The 25,516-nt window shown below is 40.6% G+C and overlaps 1 protein-coding gene and 1 non-coding gene across 4 annotated transcripts in view; one reads left to right on the forward strand and one right to left on the reverse strand.

The window, feature by feature from the left end:
- The window catches only part of TC2N (tandem C2 domains, nuclear), a 32,667-nt gene extending 9,946 nt beyond the window's left edge, over nucleotides 1-22,721 (reverse strand). Inside the window, exons 1-10 of one of the 3 annotated variants that reach the window (XM_075282416.1) lie at nucleotides 22,662-22,721; nucleotides 16,594-16,718; nucleotides 11,627-11,857; nucleotides 11,199-11,369; nucleotides 10,571-10,650; nucleotides 9,932-10,007; nucleotides 9,401-9,501; nucleotides 6,784-6,900; nucleotides 2,538-2,729; nucleotides 52-166 (exon numbers count right to left, since the gene is read on the reverse strand). In XM_075282416.1, coding sequence (XP_075138517.1) covers nucleotides 52-166; nucleotides 2,538-2,729; nucleotides 6,784-6,900; nucleotides 9,401-9,501; nucleotides 9,932-10,007; nucleotides 10,571-10,650; nucleotides 11,199-11,369; nucleotides 11,627-11,857; nucleotides 16,594-16,654 — 1,144 coding nt within the window. In that variant the 5' untranslated portion in view covers nucleotides 16,655-16,718; nucleotides 22,662-22,721. Of the gene's footprint in view, nucleotides 1-51; nucleotides 167-2,537; nucleotides 2,730-6,783; nucleotides 6,901-9,400; nucleotides 9,502-9,931; nucleotides 10,008-10,570; nucleotides 10,651-11,198; nucleotides 11,370-11,626; nucleotides 11,858-16,593; nucleotides 16,720-22,661 lie in introns of those variants that run through there. The other 2 variants (XM_075282418.1, XM_075282417.1) reach the window with 2 other exon arrangements.
- LOC142214740 (U6 spliceosomal RNA) lies at nucleotides 21,609-21,715 on the forward strand. The gene has a single exon (XR_012717305.1). It is a non-coding gene; the product is annotated as a U6 spliceosomal RNA (small nuclear RNA).
- Nucleotides 22,722-25,516: the final 2,795 nt, after the last annotated feature.

Below are 25,516 nucleotides of genomic sequence, written 5' to 3' on the forward strand. Positions count from 1 at the left end.
CAGTATTTTTTTGATGTTAGATCAAGAAAGGGCACACAGACTGAAACTTACTTATGGAAAGTGGCGTGGACGAGCTTGGCAGGTTTTGAGCCTTGAGGATTTGTAACTGAATCCTGCTATTTATTGCCTGGAAACATGTCCCGATCAGGAGCTCCGCTTGACAGGCCTGGATAAACGGGCAAACAGAAAAGGATAGCTGTCAGACTGGCATACAATAAACCTTTGTACCACAAATAACATTCTGTTCTCTATGCTGTAAGGCACCCTGCTAGTCCAGGCTCAGAATACGAAAATTATATTACACTCTAAGGTTATGTTCACATATGTGCCAGAGTCTTTATTGGAGACTCCGTTACAGTGTCCACCTGAAAATTGGAAGAACAAGTCCTGCACAGGACAACCTATAAGGCAGTAGGAAATCCTGGAGTCTTATTTTCAAAGATAGCAGTCCCAGGGCCACTGTGATATGCCAACCTCTATTAAAAAATGGGAGAGTGGAGTTGGCACAGGAAGGGTTAAGCTCAGTACTTAGTCTACTGCCTTCTACTTTCTATAGATAAGATGTTGTGTATCTTGTAAAGGTCAGGCGCACATCATAGCAGGACAATACCAAGAATAAACAAATACATATCCATTAGACGTGACTGTAACGTTCCTGTACTAAACGTCTTGTACCATGTAGCGCTATAAAATTTGAAGAAATGTATATCTGTGTCAACACCCATCACATCCTTCTATGTTACTGCCCTGGGAATAAAAGTGTGTACATACACACCCACCACTGACATTCTGTAATATCTTGTGTCCCGTACTAACGTCACCTCAGAGATTTTTACACCAGAAAAGGCAAATAATGGACCCGGATCACATCACAATTGACTTGTTTAACTTTTGTAATATGTATTGGAATTTAATGGAAAAATCAACAGTACAGTGAGAGTGGACTCAGCATGGGTAATTCTCACAAATCATCACAACTTTTATCTACTTTCCTTTTTTTTTTTAAATCAAATAATAATTTATTAATTCAAAATAGAAAAACAACCAACCAACCCCATGCCTTCCATAAGTAAGGTTGCAAGGCTATCACAGAGGTCTTTGGTTTGAGGCTAGAGAATATAGGCATTCACATTATTCCTTCCTCAGACAACAAAGACAATGCTAAAAGACTGCTTTCCATTTATTCTTCATCATAGGCTGCCTTGTGATCCATCTTCATATTATTTTGCTTATATGGGAAGATCCGGCAAGTCGTGCATATACTATTATCTGATATGGTGTAACCACATTTGTTCTGCTGGTGACATTTTGAGCTGGTCATACACATTAAATAGGTGGCAGTCGTCCTTCTGAACTCCTCCATACACGTGCACACTCGGCTCAATTGAATAGTTCGAGTATTTTGAATGGTGAAAGTGTAGTAAGCCTTAAAATTTTACAGCTTGATCCTTATCTACCCTGAGATGGGAGACCCTGATACACATTAAATGGTTGCTGGTACTGATGAAAGCAGCAAGTTTGGATATAATTAATATGATATACTAGCATCTGCCCGCGACTTCGTCTGCGAGTTGGTGTTATCGCTGAGCCGCTTATATTTAGCCAATTGCTGTTGTGGACGATCCGCCTGCTGCCGCGTCTCGGCTCTGCTACATCACAGCATATGCGCAGCATACTCAGTTGTATGTACATGTCTGCATATGGAGAGCACATGGACCCCATAGACTATAATGGGGTCTGTATGCTTGCCGCGCACCACCCACATGAATGGTTCAATTGTATTCCATCCGGGGGGTCTCCATGCGGACTCTAACCAGACGGAATACATACGCTAGTGTGAACCAGCCCTTAGTCAGAGTAGACAGCAGTACCAAACAATGTCCTTCTCTGGAGGACCTGGAAACCATGTAATGCCCAATTTGGCCTATTGTGGCTCTGCAGAGAAACTGAACACTTACTGCCAGCTTTCCTCACATATTACAGCCAATCACTGAGAGGGCCCCATCAGAGGGGGGGGGGGGGGGGGCACTTTCTGAATAGTTTATTGCCAAGGGACCTTTGTACCAAGTAGAGATTGACCATTCATTTTGGAGACTGGAGTTTAATGTTTGGCAACCGTATGACTAGTGCTAAGTTCTGTCTTCGGTTTGGGTCTTCAGGTATCTCAGTAATGTGCTTCTGATGCCTTTTTTGTCTCCGTTTATCTTATTGTGTCTTCGGTTTCTTCCTTCACCTCTTCAGAGTATAATTGTCCTTTGGTTCTTCTCATACGTTGACCTGACTCAGTTAAAGCTTCATTTGGGTCATTTGTGCTTCAATTGCATTTCTGTTGTCTATGGTCTTCTTCATCATCAGCTCTAGTGTGCCAATGCTTTTCTCATGCTACTTCTCTATTATTCATGATTGCACAAAATTGATTCTACAATCAGATTTATTTTTCCAAGTTATTGAAGTATTCTTGCATTAAATACATGAAAACATACAAAAGTGTCAAATTTATACAAATGCAAAAATGTATACAAATGGTTGTTACTCACTGATACTTTTGAAGATGGCACCACATCCAGATAGTGCTCCATTTCCACCTCACTCAGGTCGCGCAAAGATATTGAGCACTTGCTGATGGTCCTTTTACGTGGAGTCTGGCTCAGGACCTTAAATACTAGCCGCACATTATGTAAACTTTGTAATTTGATAGCAAATACAAACGTTTCCATGAATTCCACATCCTGTTAAGATAAAATTAAATTAATAGATTGCCATATAATAGGCGCAGATTGGAATATTTGGCAACTGGAGTTTTCAAAATCAATTTGCATCAGCATTTTAATCCAACCTTAAAGCAGGCACCTAAATTTATTGTCTCATTGGCCTATTGGAGGAAAGCTTCAAACTTATAATAGGTTCACTCTATAGCTGGGCTGCTACAACAGCTGGTACACACTTAGACCGATGGACCACATTGACTATAATGGGGTCTACCATTTCAAAACTGAAAGCAGCAGAGTAAAACTTCCTTTGTGACAGACTTTTTTCTCCATCAATTTTCGGCAGTCTCTGGGACAGAATATCCAACAGAGACTCAGACGCAGATGTGAACCCAGCCTTAGTCCTGTTTTCTAAATCATGATTGCCTAACTAGAATTATCATCAGGTTTTTTGTTTTTTTTTATGCATTTCTTTTTTTTTTCTGTTTTTTGTTTTTTGTTTTTTTGTTTGTTTGTTTCCATGCATGACATATATAAACAATTCCCCCACATTTACCCATTCATACTTACCTTTAAGGTTTTTTTTTTTTTTTTTTCTGATATGCTACACTTCAATGCACCATTCTAAAATGATGACTCCATATTATGTCTTCTTTTTCCTCTGTCTCTCCAGCACCACACTTGATGCTTAATTAATCAGTTTCTGTTTCTGTGCAGACGGGAGGGGCTTTGTTTTTACTTGTGTTTCTTTTATTGTTTAAAAGACTGCAGCTCAACACGCATCCATATGCCATGAGTAAGGGGGCAACCCCGAAACATGTAGGCTCTTGTAACCCCTACTGCTGCACATGAAGTTTTTTTATATGTAAAATAAAAGCTACGTTTTATGATACATGGATGGCTGATCGTTCGTGCTGGACCTTGCTACTTTTCATTAATAGAATTATCATGCCTGTTTTTTTTGGGGGGGAGGGAGGCATTAGAATATATATATATATATATATATATATATATATATATATATAATTTTTTTCAGGGAATACCGGAGGAAACAACAAAAGGGTGGCTGAGGGAGGATGAGGGGTTCAAGTAAATGGTATAATTTGGATCTACCACCTCCACATGCTTCTACCTAAGATCTACAGCTCTATTGGCAGTGTGACAGTAAGACTCACAAGTTCAAGTCATGGTAAAGTGAAGGAGGTGTAATGGCTTGGGTATAAAACCCCAATGCGCCAACATCTCCATTCTCAGGGTCCCACCAATTTATGTTGATTTTCCAGCAGTGATGACAAGATGTACAGCCATTTTACTATTGTGCCTATCACTAGCCTTAGAGGTAATATTTGCGCATACTGCTTGTCATTTGCTGCATAGGTCACTTGGCTGTATTGCACATTACCACTATAGAAAAATCTGGCAGGGACCATTGGAGCTGTGGGAGACTTATAGGGTGAGTATTTTTTTTATTTTATTTTTTTTTATTTCCAATACATTTTTTTTAATTCCTGGAAAGGTAACACAGAACACATAAGACTTGGGGTAGTGGTTGGTAAGAATGTGTTTCAATTTTAGAAGCGAAGGGTATATGTTACAGAAGAGGAAGTCTCTCAGCTACTTTCTTCATCTCGCCCTACAAACTGCAGTAGTGACCCCTTCCCCTCACACCTTCTTCAATCTCTGTCGCCTGCTGTCATGACTTACCTTACTAAAATATTTAACCTCTCTCTCTCTTCTGGAATTTTCCCATCCTCTTTCAAGCATGCTGTTATAACCCCGCTATTGAAAAAACCCTCCCTGGACCCGTCCTGAGCTGCTAACTATCGACCAGTCTCTAACCTCCCCTTCATCTCTAAAATCTTGGAACGCCTAGCCTATTTTCGCTTAATCCGCTATCTCTCGGCTAACTCTCTGCTTGACCCCTTACAATCTGGTTTCCACGCTCTGCACTCTACTGAAACGGCCCTCACAAAAGTCTCCAATGATCTCTTAATGCCTAAATCTAATGGAGACTTCTCTCTTCTTATTCTTCTGGACCTCTCTGCAGCTTTTGACACTGCTGACCATCAACTCCTCACTATGCTCCGCTCAGTTGGCCTCAATGACACTGCGCTCTCCTGGTTCTCCTCTTATCTCTCAGACCACACGTTCAGTGTATCATTTGCAGGCTCTGCTTCTTCCCCTCTTTCCCTTGCTGTTGGGGTTCCTCAGGGCTCGGTCCTAGGCCACCTGCTCTTTTCTCTCTACACAGCCCCCATTGGACAAGCCATCACCAGATTTGGCTTCAGGTACCATCTTTATGCTGATGACACCCAATTATATTCATCTTCCTGTGACATCACCCTGCACTAATACAGAACACTAGTGACTGTCTTTCTGCTGTCTCAAATATTATGTCTTTGCTCTATCTGAAACTAAATCTCTCTAAGACTGAATTACTACTGTTTCCACCATCTAATAGATCTGTCCCTGATATATCCATTGCAGTCTCAGGCCTTACTATAACTCCTAGGCAGCATGCCCGCTGCTTCGGGGTCATGTTTGACGCAGACCTTTCCTTCACTCCCCATGTTGAATCACTTGCACGCTCATGTCACCTCCATCTCAAAAACATCTCCAGAATACGCCCTTTCCTTACCAGATATACACTAAAGACACTTATTGTCTCTCTGATTCATTCTCGCCTTGACTACTGTAACTCCTTACTAATCAGTCTTCCCCTCATTAAACTCTCCCCTCTACAATCTATTCTGAATGCAGCGGCCAGGCTAATCTATCAGGCTAGACGCTACAGTGATGCCTCTGGTCTGTGCCAGTCGCTACATTGGCTGCCTATTCATTATAGAATAAAATATAAAGTTATCACTCTCATCCACAAGGCTCTCTATAATGCTGCACCTTCCTACATTTCCTCCCTCATCTCTGTCTACTGCCCAACCCGTGTTCTCCATTCACTCAATGACCTAACACTTACATCCTCTATTAACAGAACTTCCCACGCTCGTATACAAGACTTCTCCCGAGTTGCACCACTCCTCTGGAATGCTCTATCCTGGACAATAAGATTAACTCCCAATTTCTACAGCTTCAAGCGCAAACTAAAGAAACATCATTTCAGACAGGCCTATCACAATTCCTAATGTAAACCCTTCCGTAAGGTTATTAGAATCCCCAAAATCTAACCCTTCTCTGTTCCAGCTCCCACATTACCCCACATGATATGATGCCATTTCAGGCTAACTTTATATGTGCAAGCACCATCCACATGTTAAACGTCACGACTGGTGACGGCCCATAAAGTTTTGTTTGTGTAATGACAGTCACCTCTATTACAAAATTCTCTGACCACTGTATAAGCAATGCCGCTCCTGCTACCTCTTGTGTCACCCCCTCTACCTCATAGATTGTAAGCTCTTGTGAGCAGGGCCCTCAGTACTATTGTGTGAATTGACTTTCTTTTTAATGTATCTTTCTGTCTGTATTTGAACCCTACAATTTTAAATACATTATTATTAATTATTATTATTATTATTATTATTATTATTATTATTATTATTATTCTATGTTGGATCTAGGTACTTCTACATGGTTCTACCCAAGTTCTACAGCTCTATGGGCAGTTAAACTGCATAAGCTCAAGGCAGTCTTGGTCAAATGAAGATGGTGTAATGGCTTTGGTATCAAAAGAAGGAGAGTTTGATGCATTAAGGCAGTGTTTTTTCCAGTTAGGATACCCCAGAGCCCTCAGGTTCTTCGTGCCCTTATCAGTGGTTCCTCATCACATAACAACAAAGACTTGTCTCTTTTATAATACAGAAGGCAAAGTTATTTCAGCCTGTACAAATACACTGTGCAAAAAAGTAAACATATCTGAGTTAAATGATATTTCTAGAAAAGACTTATAGGAATCTTCCTTGAGGCAGGAATGTAAACATATTTCAGGGTTTCACTGTTGTAATAAGTCTGGAATCACTGCCTTCAGGAGATCCATTTTTTTATTTAATTTGGTGGCTTTCTGACACTACAACAACTAATTTTCAGTAAGATGTATTGAGACATTATAAAGTTCCCTTACCAGAGCTGCTTCCTTAGCAGAGGATTTAAACTGGATGGGTTTGGGTAGGGTAATAATTCCTTTAATATAGATACTTGGAGAATCCCCGCAGCTCGCTGGCCAGTACAAATCCTTCAGCTTAGAAAGAGAAACAATTTTTGTAAACACTGAGGCAGTTATTGTCTTAAAATAATTGTCCTGCTATTTCTGGATCACTATCAAAAAGTGGCTGGATGTGGATGGTGTGTTTTTGAACAAAAAAATACATGTGATTACATAGAAACAGCATATGTTTTTAAGGAAAGCAAGTGATTTTTAAAAATGCATGCACTGTTTTCAAAATTGCATGAGTTTTTCAGAAAAACATCTTGTAAACCTGTAAAAGCTGTATTTTTGGTTGCAGATTTTCCATTGTTTTTCTGAGCCAAAACCAAGAGTGGCTTCAAAAGGAATGGGAAAAAATACAGACAGCACTCGGGGTATGTTCACACTATCATTACTAGGGTTCATTGTATTCAGCCATCATAGGATGCAAACAATGCACATTAACATTCCCTTTCACTAAAATGTAAAAAAAAATGACAAAAGTTTTCTTCTGTCATGTTTGTTTAGTTTTGTAAAACTCCTGCATATAGAAAAGTGATAAATATAATGGAAGAAGGCTTCAGTCATGTTTTTTACATGGGGACGAATGCTGATGGACACCAGATGAAAAGGACTCCATATGCATCTGTTGTTTAATGTGCATTGCTCTCATCATGTGACAGACATTTAGGGGATCCTATCATTCAAACCCTTTTTTTTCTCATTAACACATCGGAATAGCCTTAAGAAAGGCTATTCTTCTCCTGCCTTTCGTTGTCTTCTTCGCGCCGCATTCGTTTGAAATCCCGGTTTTTGTCGGTATGCAAATGAGTTCTCTCTCAGCACTGGGGGCGGGCCCCAGCGCTCAAACAGCACTGGGGGCGTCCCCAATGCTGCGAGAGAACTCTCTCCAGCGCCGTCTCCATCTTCTTCAGCAACGTCCTCTTCACACGTCTTCTAACGGCGCAAGCTTCAGACTACTAGGCCTTGGGCAAATCCGACTGTGCATGCCCGCCGGCCACGAGAAAATGGCCACTTACAATACTGTGTAAGCGGCCATTTTCTCATGTCCAGCAGGCAGGCGCAGTCGGCTTTGCCCTAGGCCCAAGGCCTAGAAGTCTGACGCAGCGGAAGAAAACCCGTGAATGAGGACGTTGCTGAAGAAGATGGAGTTCTCTCGCAGCATTGGGGACGCCCCCAGTGCTGTTCGAGCGCTGGGGCTCGCCCCCAGTGCTGCGAGAGAACTCATTTGCATACCGACAAAAACCGGGATTTCAAGTGAATGCGGCGCGGAGAAGACAACGAAAGGCAGGAGAAGAATAGCCTTTCTTAAGGCTATTCCGATGTGTTAATGAGAAAAAAAAGGGTTTGAATGATAGGATCCCTTTAAATAACGTTAGTGAGAACCTTGTACTTCTGCTAAATCCACTCTTTTCATTTAAAAAACCCACAGCCAATTCTGCAACAAAATATGCAGCATTATGTGGCCTCAGTCCCAATCTAAGTTTCTGTTAATTAGAGATGAGCGAGTACTATTCGGATCAGCCGATCCGAACAGCACTCTCGCATAGAAATGAATGGACGTAGCCGGCACGCGGGGGGTTAAGCGGCCGGCCGCCGTCAAAGCGGAAGTACCAGGTGCATCCATTCATTTCTATGATGCGTGCTGTTCGGATCGGCTGATCCGAACAGTACTCGCTCATCTCTATTAACTAAGGCTGAGTTCAGACGGGGTTTTTTCGTCAGGATTTTGATGCGGAATCCGCGTCAAAATCCTGCTCAAAAAACCGCCTCCCATTGACATCAAAGGGAGCCAGTCATTTCCTTTTTCCGCAAGCCGTTTGTTCCCGCTCATGGAAAAAAGAAGAGCGACATGCTCTTTCTTCAGACGGATTCCGCAGATATCTGCCTCGCGACACCACCCTCCGGACTAGGTCCATTCATTTGGGCTTAATCCGGAGCATAATGCCACGACTGGATGCCGGTGCACTGCACCAGGCATGGCTAGTCGTTTTTTGGTCCAGAATCTGAAGCGGCCTCCGCGTCAAATTCCAGACCAAAAAACCCTGTGTGAACTCAGCCAAAGGGTGAGTTCACACTACGTAAACGGCAGCTTATTCTGAACCGGCTCCCATAGAAATGAATGGAACTGCTTTATACGCCGCTGATTCTGAATGTGTTTTACGTTCAGAATAAGCTGCCGTTTACGTAGTGTGAACTCAGCCTAACACTTGTCAGATATCTCAAAAGCATCAAGAAACCGAAACACAAAGTATATTAGGAACTTGCAGAACTTTTCACGATTTTGCAATATTGACATAAGACTAGGCAAACTGATTAATAATTGTTAGAGAATTTCCTATGTTGAGCAATGCACAAAACTGCAATTGTGCTGATGTTTGACATGAATGTAAATATGCAAAACTTTTCCAATAGTAAAAAGAAAAAAAACTGTGTCATGTATGCTGTGTTCCCATGAATGTCCAGGTAGCTGTAAGTGATTGGGTGAGAGGGCATCTCCCAATATCTGTGTAAGGTGCAGGGCATTGCTTACTTGTAACACTGTAATCCAGATTTGCTCCACAGCCGTGACATACCGCAGCCTGAAATGTAACCTCCCAAATTCACGTTCATCCCCTGACAAGGTTATTGTGTCTGCAACAAAGGTAAAGTCAGTCCATAGAGAAAAACAGTAAGTGGAGCCGGATCAGGTTGCATTCTCCATGTAGCGTTTGAAGTTTTACAGTCAGATGATCAGACATGTCAACATGAAATGTAAGGAGTCTGTAATGTTGCTAAATAATGTCAAGAAATCCATACCCTTCTTTCAAGCTACAGGATTAGGGCAGTTCCCTCATCACAAAAAGGCAATAGTTTTGTTTGACAAGATGGGGTGGCACCAAGTGACTGTTGCCAGGCTGTTTTGTACTCAGTTTGCAAAGTGATATTCTCCATATAAGCTATGGAGATCTATATAAATACTGTAGATATTTTACTTTGTGTACATGTACAGTAGTGTGTTCATCAGTGTAGTCATCTGCATTGCATGTAGAGCAGAAATTGTACTGAGGGTCCTCAGACATACCTAGGCTGCGGTTGCTTCCTTGTGAGTCCTTCCTGGAGGAGCTGCTGCTTCGAATGCTGGAGACCGAATCGTATCTCTGGTAAATGAAATGACATCCTTTTAGTGAGGATCCTGTCACATACTGCAGAGATGATATTACAGCATACTAGGTGGGTTAACCCCCCCCCCCAAGGGCTTACTTTAAAGGTGAAGTCTGCATGGCTTTCAGCATTGGGCACTCATGAAATGATGGTTGACTGGGACCCAATAACTTTAGTGGGCCCCTATTATGCTAGAGTTGATACTGGATCATGAACTGGATTAGCTTCTTTTTGATGAGCATATACATATGTAATCACATTCCAATAATATGGCATGCTTGCCACCACTCCGATTCCAGTTATTGGTAACTCACTAGTTCTTATCTTTTAGCCCAAACACTAGACTGAAATTTCACATGTCTATTATTAGCACCCAATTCAAGATTTATGGATCATTGGGTGGCAGATTACAGAAACTGTATATGCATATATGAGTACACCAAAGTACTCAGATGTGTGTCTAATGTAAGTATATATGTTATTATTCCAGTACGCTTCCCCCACCTTAAAGGATGCAGATACATAATAGCCACAGGGTATTCCAGTCACTTTCTCATACCTGGATATAGCTGCTGAGGTCATAGAGGGAACTGCTCAGACCTTGCGAGTCACTGGATTTAATGTTTCTTAGGTCACAGACTAAAAAAAAACAAAAAACACAAAATATAGGAGTAAGCTTGGTATTGGGTTTGATCAAACAGAAGATTCATTTCAGTACATGAGACAAGCAAAGACAATGACTACATTTTGTGAAGCGCACAGAGGGTAGGGCAAGGCTCCGCTCAGTAGCCCCGGCAAGGTGCAGCCTTGTTCTGCTTTCTGTACAAACAAAGTGATTAATGTTCAGATCATCGCTGCTAGAGGATAAGTCATTATTTGCTCTGATTTTATCAGCCCATTGCTGTACAGTGAGTGTGGATGAGACAGATAGATGTCCAAACCTGCAACAATTATTACTACTCCTGTCATATGCAGAAACATAGGCCTTTATCATTATGCATAACAGTCTGCATATACCGTAGTAGACGGTATTATACACCACAGTATATTACACCTGCAGTGCTAGGTATATTATGCTGTATACTACAAATGCATAAAAACACATAATGACTAAAATCATGAGTTAACCCTATACTTAGAGCGGATTAGACTACACACTTATCTGATGAGTAATGTGAAGTACTCACCTGAACCATACCTCCTGGCATTATTTTGGTTCACTGATGTCCGTCGGTTTAAGTCAGGTGATATGTGCTGTAGGACGTATCCCGGATTATAAACCACATCATAGTTTGGTCCTTGTTGATACATAGTTTGTAATTCAGACTTCCTGTCAGTAAACGTTGCCCTCGCAGATCCTTAATGATAGGAAGTTTAATAGTATTACTGAAAAATGGGCGAGTTGCCAAGCAAAGACGTAAAACCTATATGACACTGACAGGCTGAGCACAAGCAAAGACGTAAAACCTATATGACACTGACAGGCTGAGCACAAGCAGTATACGTCAACTCTATAGATCTGCGTCATCCTGCAACTACCTGCCAGATCTCATGTGACATGAACTACAGCCAAGTCTGTGAGGGAGGGATGCTATATTATAGGTTGATGAGTTACCTTTCAGGCCCTCCATGAGTGTTGGACTGGTCACTGTTCTCGGCTGAATATAGGAGGGTTTAAATGTTGGTACAACAAATGGCACATCCCTCCCGTCAGCTGGCAGCTTGGACATTAAATAATCCTCTGTGCACCCCACTTGTCTTTTAATAGAAACAGATGACATTGGGGGAAGATCCACAATATGGGATCCTTTCCTGGTTTCTTCTCTTCTTCCTCCATCTGGCAAGGCTGGAAAAGGCAGAAATTCACATTAGTGAAGCTGTTCAGTATCTTAAAGATCACAAAATGAACATATCAGCATTGGGGATAGTTAGGCTTGAAGAATTTCAAAGGTAGAAGTTTCAAGATATAGATGCTTGGCCAAGTGAGCATGTATAGGAGAAGGCCAAGCAATATATGACTAATATGTGAGGCCTACTTTAGCATATTGAATATGGTACTGTGTGCAGAGTTTCTGTATTTTAACATATGACGTGAGTGTGATACTGTCTGCTGAAGTACTGTATCTAAGCATATGATGTGTCACACTGTAAGTCCATCATGTGTATTACTGTCTGCTGAGCCTCTCTATGTAATCCTATTATGTGTGATATTGTCCGTTGACCTGTTGTATATAAGAATATTGTGTGTGATACTGTTTTATGAGCCAATGTCTCAAAGCTTATTGAGGATTAATAAACTGACTTTACAGTCTGTGACACTGTAGGCTGACCTGTCTCAAAAGGGAACCAGTCAGGGCAATTTGGGACACTAGACCACCCACAAGTCTTTATGGATTGATGGTTTAATGTCCTAAATATACCAGATATAAATCTGTCTGTGCCTGTAATAAACTATACTAACATAGCATCTGTACACCCAGCATCTATGCAATTGTTTATTGAAACCTGGGATAATACACCTTGGCTTCACTGCGAGTTCACCAGACCTCACAGTACTTCTCCAGCCTCACTCAATGACTGGACAAGCGCTCGCTTATTGGACTCATCTCTAGATAAGTATAAAGGATTGTGGGTTTTTTTTTAGTATAGGCACGTGCAACTTTATAACTGAGTTATTTGGGACACTAAACCCCCAGTTCATAAGGACTTATGAGTGGTTTAGTGTCCCAAGTCGCCCTGACAGGTTCCCTTTAAAAAAAATCTCTCTTAATTTTTTTGTAAGAACCTCCATTGTTTACTTCCAAGGGATATAAATTTGCCCAGGTCATGTGATGATGACACAAGTACCCTGCTTGCTAAAAGCTGTGAAAGGGATGCTGCTAGACAGTGTTCGCATTAGTGTTGGGGCCGCCAGTGCGTTCACAAGCAAGTGAAATGCCAATTAATTCCCGGCTATTTCTCTGCATGAAAGTATTATATTGAGCCATACTCTGTGTTACTGTCATGTGGCCAGATCAAAGTTTTACCTGCTAGATAATGACTGCTGATCAATGAGGACGCTAAGGGTCCATTCACACGGAGGAAAATGGCGCTTTATTTGGCGCTGAATTATCCACGCTAAAAAAAAAGCCTCCCATTGACTTCAATGGGTGTTGCTAGCTTTATTTTCCACTAGCGGATTTTTTTTCAGCGCTGAAAATTCAGCGCCAAATACAGCATCATTTTCCTCCGTGTGAATGGACCCTTAGTGTCAGACCCCACTGATCTCATGATGACGTATCCTAAGCAGCACGCATGCAAAAAATTGCTGCAGAAAAGACCACAACAGAAACTGCTTTTTTTTCTGCAGTGTTTTTTACTGAAAGTCTGCAGAAAACGTCAGTATTTCTGTAGGTACAATTGACATGCTGCGATTTACAAAAACCCTTGCGTTTTTGAAGTCGCAGCATTTCCACTACAAAAAATTTTTCTGCAATGTGTGGATGGGATTAGTTAGAATTGCATCCAATTTGCAGGTAATGTAAAACACAGCGTTTCTTCCAAGGAATTTCTGCCATGGCCAAAATGCTGCATTTTCGCAATGTGGGGCCCCTTCTTTAACTCTGTTTGCTGAAACCACAATTTTGCTTTAGGTATTTGTGAATCTTTCATAGGGTTCTCAGCACAGTAGATATTAGGGCACTAGTGGTCATGGGGCAATCTCTTTGACTCTTCCTATTGAAGAACACTGCACTCACTTTTCTTCCTAGCCTCAAATGGCTGATAACAGATTGTAATAAAAAGCATAGCAAATGAAGAGGAGACAAACTTTAACTGGTCCTATATTAAGCCTCTATTGGATTACAGAAATCATGATGTGGTGGATTCCTGCAGGATGGGAGCTGTGATAGTATGCGTGTATGTACTATATGACCTCCCTTAGTAAATACTTGTGCAAACCTGGAGACTCCCAGCAGGGCGGCCTGAACTCCACTCTTGTACTGCAATATCAAACATCACCTCTGTCACAGTCATATTGTTACAAATGACATTTTAATAAGTCCTCGGCTGGCAGGGACAACAGCTTGTTCTGGGAAAACTTTTGATGAGGACATAACATAGTGGTTAGTACAGCAGCCTCTGAGCTCAGGGGACAGGGTTCATTTCCGATCAGGACCAGCACCTGTTTGTGGCTTTCCTATCACAGGTCAGCGGTTTCCTTGCACATTTCAAAAACACAGTGCAGAAAAAAAGTTCTTTCATTTGTGAATAACAATTGAAGCCAAAAGTGTTATGTAAAAGTAATATTTGTGTTGTCCTATCACCAAGTTTATTTTATAATCTACAATGACTCCAGTACCAATGTATTTCTTCATATCAAAATGATGAATATGCATGAGTCCTAAAGGGAACCCGGGACAATGACACTGTAGTTGGTACTCTGCGCAGCATGTTATAGAGCTGGAGATGCTGAGCATATGGATATATGTTAGGTGTTATGTCCATTTTTAACCAGTTCCCCTTTTCTTTTTCTTTTTTTTTTGATGGCTGACAGTCACCCGTTTTACATCCTTTTTAATGGTCTATTCAAAAACTGTATGAATTTCATTGGTCTTTCAATTTTGATCCAACTCACTGGGTCAACTGAGATGTCAATCCGTTTACAGACGTTAAAAATTATCCATTTATATCTTTTGGGTCAAAACAGATTAATAAAGAGCATGGCGGGGTTTTTTTTATCTCATTGTTTTTTTCTATAAAAAATAATGGCCATGTGAGTACGCTTATTCATACCCACTGTTTTTAAAATGACTATTTCATGTCCTTTAAAACAACCGGTGTCACATGGCCATTTTTCACTTTCATTGGTGAATGAAAAATGATGGGAATTTAAAACACAAAGTAGATTAGAAATTTGCCAAAATTTTAGTGTGCAAGGATTTTTAACCTTATTTAAAGAAAACCATCTTCATAGGGATCTACTGTGGTCAACCCTTCTTTGGCTGGGTTGACACCAGTGTTGACTTTCTGTACGGGTATTCTGTTCCCCTCTCTGCATGGAATATATATTTTTTGTCCACTTTGGACAGAAACCGAGTGGAAACCACACAGACCCCATTATAGTCTATGGGGTCCACCGGTTTCCAGAGGTAACCACTTTTTTTTTTTTTTAGAGGATTAGGTTTCCATGTGGGGGTCCCCAAGTGGACTACCCCCCAACAGAAACCTGAACACAGATGCGAACTGGGCCTAAGGAAACAGATATGCAACTAACGTAGTTGACCAGGATGTCCTATTCATAACATCTCTGTGATCAGCTTTTAATACAAGGGAAGGTCTTCAGTGTCTGACCATAAACCTTGAGGAGATACAGTGTGAAGAAGTGGATATCAACTAGTGCAGTTAGTGAGTTGCCCATATAATGCAAAGATGCCCACAGTCCTCCGGGGCAAGAGCAACTCTTTATAGTGTCTTTCTAATAAAGAGACCTTCTGTAAAATGTAATTATTTCAAAGGGTAAAAACACCTTTCCTTGTGTCCTACTACTGTTTATGGATATAATGAGGGTCAGATTCAAAGTAGACTCCATATATCCTATTGGGGCTCTAAAAGGAGAACTTCCAAATAACGCAGGCATAGATCACCATGGGCTAGTCATATGAACACATTGCAGATTATAGAATTATCAGTATTAGGTATTTACCAGGGCTGCTGTCATATCTTCATTTGTTAAGGGAGGGTATTTGGGAGGTGACTGGCTTATGAGAAGAGGACCACAGATCCCTAGTAACATTTACTCAGTTTAGTAGTCCTTACCAGGGGTCCCCAAGTGATTGGTGGGCTGATCTCCTCTGTTTTCGGGAGCCTATGGTATGGTCATAAGTAGTCAGAGAATGGATTGGTTTATGTTATACCAGGTTTATTATCCCCATTTCTAAATAAAATGGCTCTCTCTGCTTAAGTGATAGAGTTGCCAAACGGATCCCCCGGTGACCTAGTAATGTGGACATCTTAAAAGTAAACTTTTAGGGATGGGAGATGCTGATAAAAACTGCACACAAAATGTAAATTTCAGTATAAAGATAAATTATTTCCACAACAACAAAAAATCTCTATAAATATGATTCACCATAATGTGGAAATAATCTGAAAGCAGTGAGTAGATCACTGCAAAACAGAGTAGATTTTGACATCTTGGAGAGCTGAGAGTATCACATACAGTATTATTGGCTTAGTAGCTTTGCAGACAGTATCACACATGATAGGATTAGATACAGCAGCTCCACCAACAGTATTATGCGTAAGCTTAGACATACCAGTTCAGCAAACAGTATCCCATATAATAGGTTTAGATACACCAGTTTAGCAGACTATATTGCACTTAAGACAGTAAGCATAGCTATAGTGGCTCGGCAGACAATATCGCACATATTAGGCTTAGATATAGCACCTCAGCATACAGTATCACCTCTAATAGTATTAGATACAGTAACTCAGCAGACAGTATCACACATGTTAGGCTTAGATACAGCAGCTCAGTAAACACTATCAACATACAATGGAGCCTCTCAACAGATTCACATTACAAGGCAAAATACTTACAGTTCTTGCTGTCACTTCCAAAACATCCTTTACAGCAGCTCTTGATGAACTCTGCCGCCATCCTACATGTGTGAGGGGCTCGCTGTAACCCAGAACAGAGGCGAGATCAACCATCAATCACTCCTCTAAAACAGAAGAAGACTACATTACTGTATGAGGGCTACGTAAAGGAGCGATCCATACACCAGAGCTCATCCTGTCTACCTGGACAGGTGCATTCAGGGGGAGTGGCTATGCTAATAGGCTGCACGATTGAGTCACTTTTGGCTTAACACCTAAAGATAAGGGAGAAAAAATTGTGGAAGATTTACTGAATCTGACAGATCCCAGCACTGGAACCTTATTTAACTGAGTGGTTAAGGTTGAAATATTTGTCATTGCTTCAATCACCCTTGATATTTTTACACACACACACACACACACACACACACACACACACACACACACACACACACACACATACAGTGTCAGGCCAAATTTTTAGGTAGGTGTAGGAAAAAGGCTACAATGTAATGATGTCTTCAAAAGAAGAAGTGTTAATAGTGAAAGCGCCTAAAGCCACTGAAGATCTGCGATTACTTCTCCAAGATCTTTGAAACATGCCAAGTTCCTTGAAAAACTATAAGCATATGTACCTAGAAGAAATTATGCCATTTTGAAGGCAAAGGCCGGTCACGTCAAATATTGAGTTAGATTTCTTGCTTGTTCGTTCACTTAATTTTGTTAATTGTCATAAATAAACTATTAGCTTGTCTATTTCTGAAATAATCTGTGCTATGTACACGTGCCTAAAACTCCCCATGCAGGTGGTCAATAGAGAAATCATTCTGAGGGAGACGCAATAGAGATCACAGTAGATATCGTTATAGTTAGTCACAGTTATATATTATGTAAACTAAGAATATGGTATGTGATGTCTGCTTCCTATTAGCATATTCTATGTGCCACAAAGGCATAAATAATGAACACTTGACCTTGCCAATTGTTAAAGACTCTACTGTACTGCTTGCTGACAGTCTCCATTAAAGGTAAAAGGTAGAGTCACATGTGGCAGATCTGTTGAAGAAATGTATTTTACTGTTCTACATGTCTGAATAGTATTTCTAAAAAGCAATGGCAGGGCTGGTTTTTAACAAATTGTGGTCCTGGGCAAAATAAATGTGAGCACCAAATGCTAATACTTTACCAAAAACACAGTTACTATATCCAATAGTCACAATAACTATACCAACATTATCAACAATACCACTATACAAGGCACAAATAATACTGCCATGAACACTTTGCAGACCATATAAGTTATTACAGTGCAGTTAAATCTAAACTGAAATCTTCTCTTAGACCAAGGCACCACATGGCGTAAACACTGCGATTTGCCCGCGGCAGAAACGCAGTGGAAAAAGTCGCACAGTTTTACAGTTGGAGCAAAGTGGATGGGATTCTAGCGACTTCCATACTCACTGTGGTGAAAACCACGCTGTGGACACGCTGTGATTTCCAAAAACGGTGCAGATTTGGAAATCGCAGCATGTCAATTATATCTACGGAAACGTCGGCGGTTTCCCCATAGATATAATTTAAACAGAAAGTCCGCAGAGGCAACCACGGCAACTTTTTTTAGCGACAACTTGTCTTTGCAGTTTACAAAACATTTTTGTCTCCTCACTTTTTCAGTATCTACAATACCTCTTAACAACTTACTCAAACCTCTCATTCTGTGCCTGCTGCCACCCCCAGCTACACCATTACCCACTGATCTATATTACCCAGAATACTGTACTTCAGAAATAATGCTGTGAAAATACCCACAAACGGATAACACCTAAGAAAACAATAATGAGCCCCATAATAAAACTACCAACAGTGCCCCATATTGTGCCCCAGATGTTAAAAATTCACCACACATTAAAAGTGCCTATGTTTTTGTAACCCATATGGTAGTTGTGATGTTCTCAGTGACCACAAACTGTAATAGTGACCCACTTAATAAATGCACAGCAAAAGCAGAATAATTTGGGATATTATTATTATTGATTTCTGGTGTAAAAAATTCGCAAACCTCAGATTTGCACATTTGAGGCATAAGTGATATGTTACTGCACCATCCTCGCATCACTGTCCTGAAAAGGGGGCATAATTGGGGTGGGGACATTGACACCTTTATTATCCTTTACAGAAAATTGTCATGAATGATACAAGAAATACCACTCTAGGTGCACCTACTTTATGAGGGAGCATGCACCCAATCATAAATGAGGCGCAGGAGATATGAAGTCTGGCACATATATCTCCTCCATGACTATGACTACATAGTAAAAATACCCACATTCTAGAAAATGATAAACATGGGCACTTTTTATTCTGTGGGGGTTATGATGCCTACCTCTGTACCCCCTAATAGGAAAATAGTGCCACAATAATAAAATAATATCCAATAAAATAAAAACATTATACTAAACTATAAACTATAACATTATACTAAAACTGTACCCCCTAATATTGAGATAGTGCTCCCTAATATTTGCCCTAATACTTTTTTGTCAAGAAAATAATAACAGTTCTCCTTATCCTAGCCCTTTTACTATTGAATGAAGTAGCTAAAGCCTCCCCTGGCCTGTAAGCTCTTAGCCCAGGCGTCATGACACAATGACATTAGTTCTCTGCCTGTGCTGCTACACGTGTCCTGTGCACAAGTGTTTCAGCACAGAGCCAAGAGAGTGGCAGGGCATAGAGCCTGTGGCTCCCTGATCATAGCTCCCTGGCATAGGTTTCATACTGTATTAGCACTCTACGAATGTAGATGCAGTTGACATTAGCACATGCTCACGGATTCAGTGCACCAGGCCAAAAGTCTTGATCCCCAGGGTCTCCATGGGGGTTGAGAGTCCTGGGCAATTGCTCCTTCCATGCCCTTCCTCAAATCTCCACATGCTCCATGGAATGAAGTTTCAGTAACAACAATGTACTAAAAGCTTAGGATAGTTTCACACTTGCCGCAGATTAATGAAGGTTGTAGTGCACCCATTACTGTAATGCTTACTTTTATTCCATTTCAAACCCATTCTCAGGAGGTAGTCTTTTCTTCTGATGCAATAAGTCCATATCAGCCAGGGAAATTGTACAGACGTTGCACATGGTCACTTAATACTTAAATACAATCTTTGCCAAAATATACAACTTTATCTCTGTAAACTTCACCTCTCATGGAAATTTTGTTGAGTTAAATAAGCAAAATTCCAAAACAAAACCTGTGATAAGAAGCTTAGATAGCCCATTTTACCAAGCAAATCACCTTGTTATATAACTAAAAATACCCAGAGCCAGGGGAACAAGTGGTCAGATAAGGATGAAAAGTGCTGCAAAGAAAACACGGATCTTACAGCAACTCACCAATGAAAGCAAAGAAGGGCAATTTTAGTTGTCAAATAAGTATTAGAACGAAGATGGAAGGTCATGGTAGAAGATCTTGAGCCTAAGGCCCCACGTAGCGAGTTGCAACTAAAAAGAGCTGCGGAAAAGACAGTGGCATAAATGCATCACAGTATTTTTTTCCACAGCGCTTTTTACAGAAAGTCCACAAAGTTTTCCACTTCGGAATTTCTGTCCCTAATATACCTATACGGAAAACACCAGCATTTTTTGCAACAAATATTGTGGGGCAGATTTATAAAGCACCTATGCTAGTTTTCTGTCAAAAACGCCTTGCAAGCCTTAGCTGAGAATAAAAGTGGTTGACAATAAAAGTGTCCAAAAAAACCAAAAAACTGTTGAAATAGTTGGGGTTTTTTTTTTCCATGAAAATTCCCAGGCAGCTGGCCTTGGCTTAGATTTAACCCAAGAAACATTAATTGACATATTCCATGGTCAAACCTGAGACACAATTTTTTTTGCATTGTGTGGATAGAACTTTTCATATTTTTATTTTATTATTTAAATGGTTAATAAATTTTCAGATAACTTAGTTTTATTTAATAGAGCATATGATTCTGAACAAAAATGTGATGCACTTTATTTCAAAATATTGCTGTTTTCTGCTTTAAAAAAAACACTCTAAAATTCCTGCCACTAGGTGGCTCTCAGCTAATGTGCTGTTTACTCCCTGTTACTAGAGAAGGTTTGTCCTTAGTTACCACAGTGAAACAAAACTGGTTCACATTTCTCAGCTTACAGTGTAAGGACAATTGTACTTATGTACTTGTATCTATTTCTGATTAGTTGCTTGTATTATTGCTAATAGGATGTCCGTCAGATAGGCAGCAAGCAGCTGCTCAAAGATTTATTTTTCTGTGTCAGGGATCTGTTTAGCTGCATCATACCTATCATACCTGAATGCATTTACAGTCCAGTGTCCTAATATCATATATTGTGCTCACTTGTGCTTTTCTCAGTGATTTGTTTGCTATTGTACAGTTGCTCCTGGCAGAATTGCATGTAAAACCAGTATTAGTAGTAAGGAGAGGTGGGCAGATTGTTGCACAGATTGCTCAGTAAGACCCTGCAAATATTTCAACTTAAATGTGCCTTTTAAGACTGCTGCTACTAGGAATATAAACCTAACAAATGAATACTCTCTGGGTCTCTGTTTCCAGCGGAGGCAGCTATGGATTTGTGCAGTTATGCATTTGTGCAAAGGGACTGATGTAGTCAATCACAGGCTTCGGCAGTGGCCTCTTCCTAATGTTATGTGTCTGCTGTGACATGCAGTTTGTAGCAGTCACCTAGCACAAACAGCTGCAGGACATGTACACAGATCAACAGAGCTGCCGCCTGCACTGGTAGTATGTCTACAATGGAAGCCTTGTAGCAAACCCATATTTAGGTCAGTAGCTGTTTTTAGCCTTGAGAAGTAAACAAGACCATTTCCATTCACTAATAGCAAGCAGGGATCTTGAAATGGTGAGGAATTGAAACATAAAGGTCCCCATCTACTAATAGTTAGAGAATGTAAATGTATAGAGACAGCCTAAATATGCATTTAGTTTTATCACAGTGGCAGATAAATCTGGATCATCTTCGTGCTTGCTTCGGCAGCACATATACTAAAATTGGAACGATACAGAGAAGATTAGAATGGCCCCTGCGCAAGGATGACACGCAAATTCGTGAAGAGTTCCATATATATATTTTTTTTTTAAAAAAAATCTGGATTATCTTCAAAGTCTATACCTTTTAGTTGGCTCACTTTGAGCTAGGATTTTATAATACAATTTGGGGGCATATTGGCACTTTTGGTGCTTTTAAGCCAACCCTCCTTTTTTTTTTTTGAAAAGCTAAGCCAAGATGTCTACTAAGTCAGAAAATTTTAGAACTAGATGTACCAAGATTTTGGAAGGTTCAGATCTACATTGGAGTCTCCGTAGGAGACTCTGCCACAAATTCTGCCTAAAATCATCAGAGAGAAACGTCCTGGACAAACCCAACGGACACCCGACAGACCCCATGGATCCCATGGGTCTATGGGTTCCATGAGTAACAAGGGAAAGACCAACACTAGTGTGAACCCAGCTTTAGATGCGCCAGAATCTAGTTGTATCCACAAAAGTAAATCTGGGCCAAAGTCTACAAAACTTTTCGAGACATAGGAGCAGGGTGTAAAAGGATAAATGCCATTTAGCAATTACAAGTTATTGAATAGTTTCTCTTGCTCTAATACAGTCCATGATACAAGTTATGAGCTTTCCTCTAAACCAGGTTCATAAATCTACACTAAATCCCAGCTTTAACAATAACACATGCTTATTTTTCTTTGCATAAATTTTGCAATTTTCCTAGAACAATAAATTCTACAGTTTCATTGTAATTAAAATCAACATTTAGCCCAAGGTTAAGCCCAAGTGTCCTGGTACAAGCTTGAAACACTCACCATTAACTATTACTCTGCCGGCTTGTGATATTTCAGTAAAGCTATGGTATAATGTGCATTTGCAAAAGATTACTGGTAAGGTTGTATTCAATAGCGCTATAAAATACTGTATGCTGCTTAATATCAGCAGAATTGAAGACCTAAGACAAACAATAGTAGCCATTACACAATCAACCTCCTATAGAATATAATGTAATAAACGTACCAGTGTGAGTGTGATACGAGTCCATCACCAGCGCCAGTGCAGATGAGAAGTGTCCATCCCTGCAATAGAAGTAGGAGATGTGTTAAAGTTAAACTGTCTTCACAGTGGATACATCCCCCTCCTCTCCAGTACATCAGCGTGTTGTAAGGTGAGCTCCCTCACATCAGACTGTAGGGTTCCTCCTACAAAGGCTGGGAAACGTCAGTCACTGGCATAAATGTGTATCACTCACTGAGAGGCACACCAAACCAACCTAGTAGGCAAGCATTACCAACCCTTTAAAAGCAATTATTTGGCTTTGGTGGAACCTATACTTATAGACCAGACAATCACATTAACAGTGATGCACTTTTTAAAATCATATTTTTATCATATTTTTCTGTAGTGAGAGTGAACCAACAATGGAGCAAGGCAATGGGGAATACTTGATACATAAGATGTTTCAGTCTGTGTTGGTAGCTCTATGGACACAATACAGGCTGCTAACATCAGTTTGACCAGTTTGTAGCTAGCTAGCTAGCTAGCTAGATAGCTAGATAGATAGCTAGCTAGATAGATAGATAGATAGATAGATAGATAGATAGATAGATGATAGATAGATAGATAGATAGATAGATAGATAGATAGATAGATAGACAGACAGAGATATATATGTATATAGACCCCTGGCTCTGTTACAGGATCAGTTTCTTTTTTTGTGGGTTCCAATAGTAGGTACATACAGTATGAGAGAACTGCTAGGCATGGAATAACATTTTCTCATGCTGATAACACGCTGTAGAAGGAACTACAATTAGAGATGAGCGAACAGTGTTCTATCGAACTCATGTTCGATCGGATATTAGGCTGTTCGGCATGTTCGAATCGAATCGAACACCGCGTGGTAAAGTGCGCCATTACTCGATTCCCCTCCCACCTTCCCTGGCGCCTTTTTTGCTCCAATAACAGCGCAGGGTAGGTGGGACAGGAACTACGACACCGGTGACGTTGAGAAAAGTAGGCAAAACCCATTGGCTGCCGAAAACATGTGACCTCTAATTTAAAAGAACAGCGCCGCCCAGGTTCGCGTCATTCTGAGCTTGCAATTCACCGGGGACGGAGGTTTCCGTCCAGCTAGCTAGGGCTTAGATTCTGGGTAGGCAGGGACAGGCTAGGATAGGAAGGAGAAGACAACCACAACAGCTCTTGTAAGAGCTAAATTCCAGGGAGAAGCTTGTCAGTGTAACGTGGCACTGACGGGCTCAATCGCCGCAACCCAGCTTTCCCAGGATCCTGAATGGAATACACTGTCAGTGTATTCCCGTATACCCGATATATACCCCCGATACCCGTTCCAACGGTGTGCCCCCCCACCTTCACCCCAGAAATACCCTGCAAGTCCCCTAGCAATAGAATTGGGGCTATATACACCCACTATTTTTGCTACTGCCATATAGTGCCATTGTCTGACTGGGAATTCAAAGAATATATTGGGGTTACGTGCACCCACAATTTTTACTACTGGTATACAGTGCCAGTTTCTGACTGGGAATTCAAAGAATATATTGGGGTTATAAATACCCTCATTTCTTGCTACTGCCATATAGTGCCAGTTTCTGACTGGTAATTCAAAGAATATATTGGGGTTACGTGCACCCACAATTTTTACTACTGGTATACAGTGCCATTGTCTGACTGGGAATTCAAAGAATATATTGGGGTTATAAATACCCTCATTTCTTGCTACTGCCATATAGTGCCAGTTTCTGACTGGGAATTCAAAGAATATATTGGGGTTACGTGCACCCACAATTTTTACTACTGGTATACAGTGCCAGTTTCTGACTGGGAATTCAAAGAATATATTGGGGTTACAAATACCCTCATTTCTTGCTACTGCCATATAGTGCCAGTTTCTGACTGGTAATTCAAAGAATATATTGGGGTTACGTGCACCCACAATTTTTACTACTGGTATACAGTGCCAGTTTCTGACTGGGAATTCAAAGAATATATTGGGGTTACAAATACCCTCATTTCTTGCTACTGCCATATAGTGACAGTTTCTGACTGGTAATTCAAAGAATATATTGGGGTTACAAATACCCTCATTTCTTGCTACTGCCATATAGTGCCAGTTTCTGACTGGTAATTCAAAGAATATATTGGGGTTATAAATACCCTCATTTCTTGCTACTGGTATATAGTGCCATTGTCTGACTGGGAATTCAAAGAATATATTGGGGTTATAAATACCCTCATTTCTTGCTACTGCCATATAGTGCCAGTTTCTGACTGGGAATTCAAAGAATATATTGGGGTTATAAATACCCTCATTTCTTGCTACTGGTATATAGTGCCATTGTCTGACTGGGAATTCAAAGAATATATTGGGGTTACGTGCACCCACAATTTTTACTACTGGTATACAGTGCCAGTTTCTGACTGGGAATTCAAAGAATATATTGGGGTTATAAATACCCTCATTTCTTGCTACTGCCATATAGTGCCAGTTTCTGACTGGTAATTCAAAGAATATATTGGGGTTACGTGCACCCACAATTTTTACTACTGGTATACAGTGCCATTGTCTGACTGGGAATTCAAAGAATATATTGGGGTTATAAATACCCTCATTTCTTGCTACTGCCATATAGTGCCAGTTTCTGACTGGTAATTCAAAGAATATATTGGGGTTATAAATACCCTCATTTCTTGCTACTGGTATATAGTGCCATTGTCTGACTGGGAATTCAAAGAATATATTGGGGTTACGTGCACCCACAATTTTTGCTACTGGTATATAGTGCCAATTTCTAACTGGGAATTCAAAATGCGCAAGGCTCCCGGAAAGGGACGTGGACGAGGCCGTGGGC

This window comes from Leptodactylus fuscus, chromosome 7 (assembly GCF_031893055.1).
Source record: "Leptodactylus fuscus isolate aLepFus1 chromosome 7, aLepFus1.hap2, whole genome shotgun sequence".
NCBI classification, from domain to species: domain Eukaryota; kingdom Metazoa; phylum Chordata; class Amphibia; order Anura; family Leptodactylidae; genus Leptodactylus; species Leptodactylus fuscus.